The sequence below is a fragment of the Myodes glareolus genome, chromosome 3 (genome assembly GCF_982192425.1).
Source record: "Myodes glareolus chromosome 3, mMyoGla1.1, whole genome shotgun sequence".
NCBI lineage: Eukaryota > Metazoa > Chordata > Mammalia > Rodentia > Cricetidae > Myodes > Myodes glareolus.
Window position 1 is genome coordinate 68,547,840 of NC_142028.1, and position 12,636 is coordinate 68,560,475.

Here is a 12,636-nt window from a genome sequence, read left to right on the forward strand (position 1 = left end):
GCTTTAACCACCATGCAGATAAACTTGTTTTTCTCAATATTTGTGCAGGTCTAGAAGCATGAAACTCGGAGCTTGCTTCATCAGCGGAGATGTGTATCTCTGTATCTCTGTGTATTTACCGAGAAGGCAGGTGTGTTTCAGATCGTCAGCATCTCTCCAGGACAGGTAGAGGGAGGAGGCTGGCGTTTCTAGGCAGCTCGTGGCCCATCTCCTAGAAACACTCCCAGGTGACAGTGAAGTCTACCTCTGTGACTTCGTGGACAGTCACAGAACCTTCTGTTTGCCTTCACCCAGTGTGTCCTCGGCAGCGGGCCAGACTGCTTAGAGGCTAAACAGAATGCACGTGGTATATTTGTAGTAGGCAGTTCAAGACATTTCTTCTCCAGCAGAGACAGATGGATGGAAGCTGCAGCCCGGGGAAAACATGTGCCTCAGGAGAGCCATGAATGCAGCCTGACACAGAATTCTAACTTTAGTGTGGTACTGCATATCTTTTCAGCACTTGGGAGGTAGAGGCAGGCAGATCTCCAGGACAGTCAGAGCTGCATAATAAAGACTGTGTCTCAAAAAACAAATAAATAGAAAACAACAAAACCTCCAGAATTGTAAGTAACTAAAATATTAAAGAAGCAAATGCTGTGACTCAGTGGATAAAGGCACGTCTTTCTAAGCCTGATGACCGGAATTCAGTCCATGGGACCCACTGTGGCATGAGAGAATTGGACTCTGAAAGCTGTCTCAACCTCCATATTCATGCATCACATGCATAATAAATAATAAATGGAAAAACAAAAACATGAGCATTTGGGTTTTTTGTTTTGGTTTGTTTTGTTTTCCGAGACAAGGTTTCTCTGTGGCTTTGGTGCTTGTCCTGGAACTCGCTCTGTAGACCAGGCTAGACTCGAACTCACAGAGATCTGTCTGCCTCTGCCTCCCAAGTGCTGGGATTAAAGGCGTGCGCCACCACCACCCAGCTTGGTTTGGTTTTTGAGCAGTTGTCTTTTCCAGCTCAGCAGCCAACGTCCACTCTTTTCTCGTGTACCTTTTCCCCCCTTTCTTTTGGTTTTTTGAGTCAGGGTTACAGTCCTGGCTGTCATGGAACTTGCTCTGTAGACCAGGCTGACCTCAAGCTCACAGAGATCCACCTGCCTCCCAAATGCTGAGATTAAAGGCGCGTACCACCAGCTTTTCTTAAACTTAATTTGCTGCATGACACACCACAGCTCCCGACACCACTAGCATAAATGAAGAGGCGTTGGAAGTTGAAGGAGAGAAGTGGGTTTTTTGTTTGTGTATCTTATTTTTCATTAATATTTTTGGAGGTGCCTGCTGCAGAGGTGATGGGTAGATGTGGAGGGACTAGGAGGTGAGCAGGATTAGGGTGCTTGATGTGATGTGAAATTTCCAAAGAATCAATAAAGTATTGTTTAAAGTAAAAAAAATTAAAAACCCTAATTTATTCTTTTTGGAGTTTTTGTTTTTTGTTTTGCGTTTATGACAGGGTTTCTCTGTGTAGCTCTGGCTGTCCTGGAACTCGCTCTGTAGACTAGATTAGCCTCAAATTCGGAGATCCACCTGCCTCTGCCTCTTGGGCACTGGATTAAAGGTGTGTGCACCACTCCTGGCAAATGTAATTTTTATGTGTGTGTGCATGTATACTGCATGTATGCTTGTGCCCACAGGGCCAGAAGAGGGCATCGGATCCCCTGGAGTGTTATAGGCAGTTGTGAGCCACCTGATGTGGGTGCTAGGATCTGAATTCTGGTCCTCTAAAGAGCAGTAAGTGCTTTCAACCGTTTAAGTCATACAGCACCACCATGTTCCTTTTCTTAGTAAATTGCTTCAAAAAAAACCTCGTTTGTGCAGTTGTTGAACTTGTTGCAATGTCAAAAGGTTGGCTATCTGGTGGAAGGAAGTGTTCTCACTGGGTGAGAAATATGTTTACCTGGTGGCTTACCTTCCAGGACTGAAACTCTGCCTTGGCCAGGTTCCCTGATCTTGCAATCCAAACTATATCCCACACTTCCCATGGGTGTGGACTCAGTGGTCTTCAAATTGATTCCATTTTCCACAGTGGCCTGCTCAGTTGGGTTTCTTTGTCACCCTCTGCCATTCAGATACTCCTTTTATAGGGATGAACGGACAGTTGGCGGGCCGTGAACTTGTGGGTTACTGGTCCCAGAAGGGAGTCTGTGGGACAGGACTCCTGGCCTTTCTGAACTATCTCAGGCAGCTGTGACCTGAGGCAGTTCACATGAGTCCCTGGGGGAGGCATGCCACACATGCCTCCTTGGCACCCAACCTAAGGTTCTGCCTGAGGTTTGCTAGGAATGTAGAGGAGACGAAGGTCACAGAAGACAAGCTGGCAGTCTTTGGTGAAAAAGGCAGACTCTGGGAAGGAGTACTGGCACGGAAGAACAAACCTCTGGCCTAGGCCTAGCAAAGCCTGCCTTGCCACTGCCTGGCTACTCTGCCTCTCAGAGGTGACAGCTCTTAATGTGCAGGAGGCAGAGGCGGGATAACTCCTAAACTGCCATGACCGACTGCCTTAGTTAGGGCTTCTTTTTTTATTTTTTCCCTTCCTTCCTTCCTTCCTTCCTTCCTTCCTTCCTTCCTTCCTTCCTTCCTTCCTGTTTTTCTTTTCTTTTCTTTTCTTTTTTTTTTTTGAGACAGGATTTCTCTGTGTAACAGTCCTGGCTGTCTTGGAACTCACTCTGTAGACCAGGCTGGCCTTGAATTCACAAAGATCTACCTATCTCTGGAACTCACTCTGTAGACTAGGCTGGACTCACAGAGATCCGCCTGCCTCTGCCTCCTGAGTGCTGGGATTAAAGGTGTGAGCCCGGCTTCACTCTTCATTTTGTAGAAGTACTGGGATTATAGATGTGTGCTACCACATCAGTTTTTTTTTTTTTAGTTTGTTTATGTAGTTTATATATAAATGCTCTGTCAGCATGTATGCCTGCTGGCCAGAAGAGAGCATCAGATCCCATTATAAGCCACCACAAGCCATCATGTGGTTGCTGGAACTTGAACTCAGGACCTGTGGAAGAGCAGTCAGTGCTTTTAAATGCTAAGCCATCTTTCCTGTCCCCACAGCAGGTCCCCTCTGCCACCCCGAGACAGGTTTCTCTGTAGCTTTGGAGTCTATCCTGGAACTAGCTCTTGTAGACCAGGCTGGCCTCAAACTCACAGAGATCCACCTGCCTCTGCCTCTCGAGTGCTGGGATTAAAGGCATGTGCTACCACTGCCCAGCTAAAGAAGTATCTTGTCATGTGGCCAAGAATGCCCAGAAACTTTCTATCTTCCTGCCTCAGCACAGAGATTTCAGGCATTGCTCCTTTGTCCTCACAGGCACTTGTGGGGTGCATGTCCCTGCTGAAAAGTTGCTGTGATAATTAATGGCCATGCCCCCTTACTGACCTGGGCTCAACCTCTGGCCTAGGATGCTTGCATGGTCACCACAGAATTACAAATTATGGGGAAGGTCTGGGTTAAGAGACAGAATATATTTTGCTGAAAATACATATATGTGTGTGGCATCAGAAGAGGATGCTCTCTGAGAGAGTTTCAGTTTGTTCTGATATAAAAATGGACTAGGTGCAGATCTCAGTGGGAGAAACCAGCAGGAGCACATTGGATCCCAGGCCATCTGTTCCCAGGGTGCTCGTCAGGCAGCGTCTTGAGGGAGTGGTACGGGGTGCCCATGGTACTTCTATAACCTGTCCATCATGGCGAGCAAGTCATCTCCCTTGCTTGCGCTCTGCTCTGTGATCTCTGGCTGCTCTGTGATCTCAAACTCCTCCATGATCCGGGCCAACTCCTCATTCCGTTGCTGGTCCTGTGGGAGAAATGAGGGGAGAGAAAGAGGACATGTTTGCAGGGCTCCTATCTGCACCAGGAGATATTTAAGTTTCATGCTGTCAAGGGGCTCAGCTCTTTGCCAGATTAGGGACAAACACAATAGGAAACCATTAGAGACTAATTTTTTTGTTTTGTTTCTTCTTTTCTCTCTCTTTTTTTTTTTTTTTTATGAACCTGGAGGGACAGCCGTGGGTGCTGGGAACCGAACTCTTATATTTTTGGTTGTGAGCCTAGCCTTTAACGGCTGAGCCATCCCTCCAGGCCTTTTGTTTTGTTTCTTAAGACAGGGCTATACTGTGTAGTCCTGGCTATTCTGGAACTCACTCTGTAGACTGGGCTGTCCTCAAACTCACAGAGATCAACCTGCCTTTGCCTACTAAGTGCTGGAATAAAGGTGTGCACCACCACTACCTGGCTCAAATTTTTTTTAAAGATTTATTTTATTTTTATTTTCTGTGAATGAGTGTTGTGTCTTCACGTATGTATGTGTAACACGTAGCACCTATTTCCCCACAGTGGCCAGAAGAGGGCATCGGATCCCCTGGAGGTGGAGGTACAGATGGTTGTGAGCCACCATATAGGTGCCAGGAATTGGATTAGTAGCCCCTGCAAGAGCAGCTGGGGCTCTTAACCACTGAGCCATATTCATCCTTGGAGAGCAAAGTTTTTCTACAAGATGATGATGAGGATACGTACCTGTGTAGCCTGTATGTTGATGACTTCATAGGATAACTCCTCTGGCCTGGACAGTGCTGCATGTCTGGATGAGGCAGGAAGAAATGAGCCCAGGATACAATGTTAGGGTTTCGTCTTCCTAGCATGGTAAGAACTCATGAGACTATGAGATTAGTCATGAGAACATGATGATCTGTTTCCTCTGCATCGTTTTTTTTGCCATTTCCCCTCGCTTTTCCATTCTACCTCCCCCTCACGTTCTTATATTTCAAGAAAGTCACGTGTTTGTGTCTCTGCTCAGCAACTCCTGAGGCCCAGACCACACGCCAGTCCCTCCAATCTGCAGTGCGGATCAGTCTTCCCGACAGCATTTGTGACCCAGCGGCTAAAATGGCTCCTGCTCTGCTCTTCATTCTCCTACCAGAGCCTCCTGAGGGCAGGCCAGGCTCAGGGGCTTAAACTCCATATTTGTATGTGTGCATGAGTGTATGCACATGTGCCATGGCAAGAATGCAGAAGTCAGAAGACACTTTGTGGGTATCAGTTCTCTCTTCCCACCATAGGGGTCCCTGGGCTCGAACTCAGGTCTCAGGCTCGGGCTTTTAGCTGCTAAGTCAAAAACCTCACCAACCCAGCCTGGTCAGCTTTTTTTTTTCTTTTGGTTTCTTGAGACAGGGTTTCTCTGTAGTTTTGGAGTCTGTCCTGAAACTAGCTCTTGTAGACCAGGCTGGCCTTGAACTCACAGAGATTCGCCTATCTTTGCCTCTCAAGTGCTGGGATTAAAGGTGTGCGCCACCTGGTCAGCTTCTTGCTTAGCTGCTCTGCTTAGTAAAACATCAGAACTTTGGGGAATGACTTCTGGGGTTCCATCTCTTTACTCCCCAGGGAGTCTTTAATCAGGTCAACATGGATTGCTGGTGTTTCACTTCCGGTTTTCACATCTGTGTTCCTGTGTTGGTCAGCAGTTGTCGTCTGTGTTCTTAGCACATGTAAGGGATTTACATATGTATTTAAACAAGAATCTATCTATCTATCTATCTATCTATCTATCTATCTATCTATTTATTTTGAGACAAGGTTTCTCTGTACTTTTGGAGTCTGTCCTGGAACTCTCTCTGTAGACCAGGTGGATCTCACAGAGATCCGCCTGCCTCTGCCTCCCGAGTGCTGGGATTAAAGGCATGTGCTACTACTGCCCAGCATATTACATATCTTTAAAGAATGGATTTAGGGTTGAATAGATTTTTGATTAGCAGAGCGCTAAATCCCGGATTTGATTCCCTATACATTAGTGCAGTGGCGCACACCTGTGATCCCAGCACTTGGGAAGCAGAGGCAGGAGGATCAGGGGTTTTTTTTTTTTTTGGAGGGGGGATGCAATTCTTTATTGGAATACTCCCAATTGTATTTGCAAACATTTAACACAAAGGGGGAAACAGAAACAGCCCTACATCCTACAACCAGAAATAAGATGTCTAGAGACTGAGGCTAGCCTGGAACTAGAGAGCCCCCTGCCTTTGCCTTCAGGTGCTGGGATTACAGATGTGTACCACATTTATCCTGGCTCAACACTTGATTCACCTTTATATAACCTAGTAACTGGTTCCCAGCAGCCAGCCTTTGGAGGCTCAATACTGACATCCAAAGACTGCTGGGCTCCAGTGTCATGGCTCTCCACTGGAGAACTCTGGGTTGTCCCCCCCTCCCCCAAGCACCACCTCAGGAAGCTTCTGGGATGGGACCTTAGAGACAGCTACAGAACGCGGCTGAGTGGCAGCCTCAGGGACTTCAGCGGGAGACCGCTGAGTGTCAGGGGGACCAGGAGGTCAAGGCCGTTCATTCTCAGCCACACAGCGAATCTGGGGTCGTCCGGGCTCTAGGAGACCCTGCCCAAAACAAGCAAAAGAGAACAGGTTTGAAACGTACTCCTCCTCTTCATCGGTCGTAAACAGATTCAACCGGAATCCTGGTTCAGGGCCGCTCGTTTTCTTGATCTCCATCCCTCCCATTAGCCTGGCCAAGAAATTCAGCTCTTCTTTGGCAAGAGGGTTTGGAGCAATGTTTTCCTGTAGAGACAACTATGTGATTTGTAGCCACACAGGGCGATTGTATTTCCTGCCAAGACCCCAGAGATGCAGGGAGGAATTATACAGCAAGGCAAAAACAATAACAGTTTAAATTATTTCTGGGCTCAACTACCACACAGAAAGCAAGCTTAGCCAGAAGAATAATCCAGGCATCAGCAGAGAGACTCTAGTAAAGAAGCAAACCACAGACTTTCAGCTTTGAAGCTGAGTGGAATGCCCCGGGGACCCACACTTCTCAGGCTGCCTTCCTCCTGGGAGGGGAGGAGAAGGGCCCTGCTTCCTCTTCAGTCAGTCCAGTTCCCTCTGCCAAGTGGCTCCTGTCAAGTCTGCAGAGCAAGGGGACCATTCCGGAGGAACTCCCATACTGCCCTCTGCTGGTGATATTCAGGAACACAGACTCTAGGTCATTCCCTGACTTCATCTTTCTGCCTGGCTGGGACTCTATCTAACCCACTACCATCAGTTACTGAAAACACATTTTTGTCTTTTGTCTTTCATGGAACAAAGACCCCTGCCCCCTGCCTCCTGCATAAAGAACAAAATGGAGTTAAGACCTTTCTTATCAGAGTCCAGTAAAACCTCAGCCTCTGCTGTTTTTACTGCAAACAGGACACTTTTGCCACCTCGACTGTCACCCACTTCTCTTGCCCACTCTGGAGCCCTGTTTCCCTGCCACCTCCTCTGAAAGCCTTGTCACCACGCTCCCACCCCAAAGGACAGAGCGCAGTCTTCTGGCACAGACTGTCAACACGCCGCTTCCATCTTGTTGCTGTTTGTTTCCAGCACTGCCCTTCCCAGGGAACCAAAAGCTTCTAGAGGATGGGACCACATCATCGCCAGCCCATGGACACGGTTCTTACTTAATTACTGAACAGTCCATGATTTGTCCCACAGCTGGTGTGTGGCTAGTTAGTGAAAATTTGTAGATAGGGAACTCGGAGGAGTGAAACATCATGTTGAAAGGGGCTACCACATCCTTAAAACCAGGAGGCACTGAAGAGGGACGATTTGATGCCCGAATTTGCACGCGTTGGACCCGGCAGCCACAGGCCTCGTGGCTCTGGCATTTGCCATGCCCTGGTATGTGGCTCTTATTTAATTATAGTGGCGAACCAATCCCCAAATTACCTAATTAGTCAGATCACTGGAAGGCTCTGAGAACAGCTACAATTAGAAACCTGTGTCCTTGTCAGGCTGAAGGGAAGGCTGCAAACAGCGAGGTAAAGGTGACTCGCTCTGGAAGCTGAAGTCCCCCCAACCCCCAATCAGACATTTGGATGTAGAAAGAAGCAGGGGAAAAGAAAGAAGGGAGGGCAGACGTTCACCTGTGTCCTTGAGGCTAAGTTCTTTGATGTTGCAGACATATGGGTTTCCACAGGCCGATTCACGCTGTACCTGGTGGCAACAGGAAACGGTGTTACCCACCTGGTTCACTGACTCCCTTCTAACCAGCAAGCAAAGTTGTCACTTTTTGTTGAGACATTGAAAGGCACCAGAAAAGGGCTATGAGTGTAGAACTCACCTGAGTTGTGAACTGCTCACATTTTACCCCCTCCCCAAGAAGTAAACCCAGAAAGAATAGCACTGAGGTCAGGCAGGGGTGGCACACACCTTTAATCTCAGCACTTAGAAGGCAGAGGCAGGCAAATTTCAGTGAGTTCAAGGCCAGTCTGGTTTACAAACCAAGTTCCAGGACAGCCAGGACTGTTACACAGACAAACCCCGTCTCGAAGAAGAAAAAAACCAGAATAGCACTGAGGACATGGATAACATACCAGGGAGGTCATACGGCGTTCTACAGCCAAGAGACACTGGCTACTTCTCCTCCATGGTGATTTAACATTATACATCTTTTGCCTTTGGAAATGTTCCTAGGGATCCTTAACCCTTAAATGTCAGGGTTGTACGAGCATTATATTTGGGGGAAATTACTCCACTGATTAATAGGATTTGTTTGTTTTGCTCCCAGACAGGCTCTCGTGTACTCTAGGCTAGCCTTAAACTCACCATGTAGCCCAGGATGATCCTGATGAACTTTTATCCTCTTGCCTCCGTATCCCAAATGCTGGGATTATAGACTTGCACCATTATGCAGTTTATGTGGTATTGGGCACATAAGGCAGAGCTTCCTGTGTGCTAGGCAAGTACCCTATTAGCTGTGCCACATCCTCAGTGTAATGGTCTATCCTGTCCCTTTAAGAGACAAGCCATGCCCACTCCCTCCCCCATCCACCCAGGCAAGCTGATCTTCAGCTTCCAGCTTGAGTCCCTTCCTTTCAGCCTCTCTCTCAAAGAGGCAGCTTCTGTCTCTCTCCTCTCCTCACTTCTCCCCTCCCTCATTTCTCTCTCTCTCTCTCTCCTTTCCCCCTTCTCTCCTATCCCTCCATAACCCACTGAATAAATATCCAGCTTCACTCTTCACTCTGCATGGTGTGCTTACCTGTCTCGGTCTCTCACCTGCCATGTGGCTTCCTGCCTGGGACCCGGCTGCCTTTATGGTCTGCCATGGTCTCGGGACCGCTGCCTGCTGCCATCACTCAGGGACCGGCAGCATTTTACTTAACCATTACACTCAGTATAGTCAGCAGCGATTTTTCAGAGCAGAGGTCTGTTTTTTCTTTTTTCTTTTTAATGACATGACCTCTGTGGACTTACGTTCATTCAGAGGGAGAATTTGCTTACATGTTAGTTCCCAGTTTTAAGACTCTGTCTCCATACAGCTCAAAAGAACCTTCCTTATATGCGGCAACATAGTCTCCGCCATGCTTGAATTCTATCTTCTTTACTTCTTCGCTTTTGTCGTTGAACATTCTGAAATAGAAAGGATGGCATGATAGGAATTCTCTAAACCCTGGAGTCTCAGAGGCTACCTATCATGTGTGCACAGCAGGACAAAAAGGAATTCAACCCCTCTTTGGAGATAAAGAAGCTAGGCTGGGGGACTGGAGAGATGGCTCAGAAGTAAGAGCAGTGGCTGCTCTTCTAGAGGTCCTGAGTTCAATCCCAGCACCCTCATGGTGGCTCACAACCATCTATAATGAGATCTTCTGGCGTGCAGGCATGCAGAACTCTGTATACATAATAAATAAATAAATTTAAAAAAAAGAAGCTAAGCTGGAGGTATAGTTCAGCACACTTGCTTAGCATGTGCAAGATTGTGGGTTCTATTCCTAGGGACCCTAAAACCAACCAAACAAAAGATAAAGACAAGCCGGGTGGTGGTGGCACACGCCTTTAATCCCCAGAACATGGGAGGCAGAGGTAGGAGGATCTCTGTGAGTTCGAGGCCAGCCTGGTTTACAGAGTGAGTTCCAGGACAGCCAAGGCTACACAGAGAAACTCTGTCTCAAAAAAACCAAAAGGAAAAAAAAAAAAAAAAGAAAGATGAAGACAATTCTGAATTCTGACAGTTGGGCAGAGGCATGAGATCTGCGTAAACATCTCAGAGTGTGGCCTTCTCACAACAATCGCTTAAGAGATGAGGAGATGGACCTAGGAAGTGGGTAGCTCCCCAAGTATCCTCCACTCAAGTGGCTACGGGGGGATTCATCCTTGACCTCTGGATAGCGGAGCTTTACTGAAGAAGGGATAGGTAAGCAGAGCTGGAGGGGCTCTGCAGTGCTACACTCCTGGGGTGGGCATGTTGTGTTTCTGGCCCCTCAAACAGGGTGAGCAGTGACCACTGAGGATTTACCTGATGACTCCAGGAACTTCAGTTCCCCAGGGAACAGGCCCGGACACTGGCAATACAAAGCGACCATTAGAATTTTGAACTTTGTCCTTTAGAAATGTGGATACCTGAAAAAAAAATTATATGTCATTTTTCTGCTATGTTTTCATGGACACACATGTTCTGAGAATGAACACTGAGCAATGGTTTGTGAAGCTATCCAGTGAGCTTGTAACATGAAGGAAGGGACATACCAAAATGGACATGCAGATTTTAGAGTGGCTTTACCCACACAATGACTTCACACACACACATGTTCATATTCATTTATGTGTAGCTATGTGTATGTGTGCATAAGTGTATGTGCACATATGCATGTGGGTGCCGGTGGAAGGCCAGGAGGCAGGGGGTCCCTTGGAGCTAGAGTTAGTTCTAAGTTCTAAGTTATGAGTCACCCAAAATAAGCACTCATAACTGCTGAACCACTTCTCCAGCCCCATATAATAAGATGACTTCTAAGCTTGACCCTAAACCTTCAAATGTTTTCTTGTTTTAAAGATGAGGAAAATTTACAAAAACAGAACCCAGGAACACAAGTCAGTGGTAGAGCACTGGCTTAGCATGTGTAAGACCCTGGCATCAAGGATGGGGAGCAGGCAGAGCCTACACATAGTAGGAGCTCAATAAAAGGCAGCTAATTCTTTCTTAGTCTGCCTGGAGGATTGGGGGTGCAGTTAGTTTAGAGCACTTGCTAAGCATGGCTGAGGCCCTGGGTCCATACTCCAGAGATAGAAGACAGAAAAGGCCTATGTGGACCCAGGACACAAACATACATGTAAAAACACCACGTGGTGGTCTGAATGAGAATGGGCCTCGGCTCACTTCAATACTTGGTCTCTAGTTGTTGGAACTGTCTGGAAAGGATTAGGAAGTGTGGCTTTGATAGAGGAGGTGTGACCTTGTTGGTGGAGCTGTCATTAGGGGCAGGCTTTGAGGTCTCATTCACCCTGCCTTGTGTTGCTCTTCCAGAAGGCCGGGGTTCAATTCCCAGCACTTACATGATGGTTTACAGCTGTCTGTAACTCTAGTTCCAGGGCTCTGACACCTTCACACCAACACACATAAAATAAAGTTAAATAAATTATTTTTTTTAAAAAGCCTGTACTAATAGGCCAAACAGTTTATAATGTGTTTCTTTGGGACTGAATGGCTGTGGGATTGGGTGGGTCAGAAACTTTAGTCTACAGAAGGGAAGGGAATATTCACGGAGAGTTAAGATAGGGTGATGCTTTCAATAATGCAGACGATGGGAGGAGCAGGAGAGTCGTGATGGAAGAAGGCAAGAACGTGAAATCATAGGGTCAGAGGGATGGTGGAGGAGCAAGGCCTTCCGGAGCAGCTCTGGAGTGTCTCCAGAGGGCTGAAGGGGATTGTGGGGCTGTGGCAATCGTAACTAACCCTTGAGGAGCCTAAATGGAACTGGTCCTAGTGAAGTCTCTGTCAAGGTCCCTGTGCACAGGCCAGGACTTTGGCCGCATTCACGATGCCTCACGTGGTTCCATGATATAGAAAGCTTGGTATTGGATATGCAGTTTTGTATTTACTTTGGTTAAAAAAGCAAGAGTGCAGAACTGTGTTTGCTTGATTTAGTTGGTTTTGCTAACAAATTTAAAATATATCAAGACTATTTTGAAAACAGAAAATTTGTATGGGCAATCACAAGTTGCAGGGGAACAGAAACACCATTAAAGACCAGACATGGGAAGCCAGCCCAGATGTTCAGATCATTGGCAGAGGACTGCCAAGCTGTGTGATTCATCCCTATTCCAAATCAGGCTCCTCCCCCCCACCCAGGCTAGACTCCTAGCTAAGGATGACCTTGAACTCCTGTTCCTCTGGCCTCTACTTCCCCAGTGGAGGATTACAGGTGAGCCTGCCATGACTGGCTATGATTTTGATGTTTTCTTGTTTACCCGTTTAGCAATTAAAGTCCAATATATTTAGTGACTTAATACATTTTAATGAGTTCACTATAGAATTATTATTAGGCATGTCTTTTCATTACAATGAATTTTATTTCCTCACAACTGAGAAATCAATATGGCTGTTTATATTACTGCATTCCATAAAAATGCCTAAATATGCACGGTCCTGGAAACACCGTGAAGTGGAGTTTTCAGTAGTTCAAATTGATGTCAAATCTGCGCAAAACATCTTGCTTGCACTTTCATATTTTTATATTTTCATCCACAAACATTAGAGATCTTAGTTTATATTCATGTTTTTCTGGCTCCATCCCTAGCTAATACAATGAAATTATTCATGAGGGTTAAAAATAA

The 12,636-nt window shown here is 46.7% G+C and overlaps 1 protein-coding gene across 2 annotated transcripts in view; it reads right to left on the bottom strand.

Moving 5' to 3' along the window:
* Positions 1 to 3,491: 3,491 nt before the first annotated feature.
* Oscp1 (organic solute carrier partner 1) overlaps positions 3,492 to 12,636 on the bottom strand; it is a 30,316-nt gene continuing 21,171 nt past the window's right edge. For both annotated transcript variants that reach the window (XM_048434443.3, XM_048434444.3), the window contains 6 exons: positions 10,322 to 10,425; positions 9,310 to 9,438; positions 7,953 to 8,022; positions 6,467 to 6,606; positions 4,562 to 4,625; positions 3,492 to 3,842 (listed from right to left, as the gene is read on the bottom strand). In XM_048434443.3, coding sequence (XP_048290400.3) covers positions 3,717 to 3,842; positions 4,562 to 4,625; positions 6,467 to 6,606; positions 7,953 to 8,022; positions 9,310 to 9,438; positions 10,322 to 10,425 — 633 coding nt within the window. In that variant the 3' untranslated portion in view covers positions 3,492 to 3,716. The remainder of the gene's footprint in view (positions 3,843 to 4,561; positions 4,626 to 6,466; positions 6,607 to 7,952; positions 8,023 to 9,309; positions 9,439 to 10,321; positions 10,426 to 12,636) is intronic.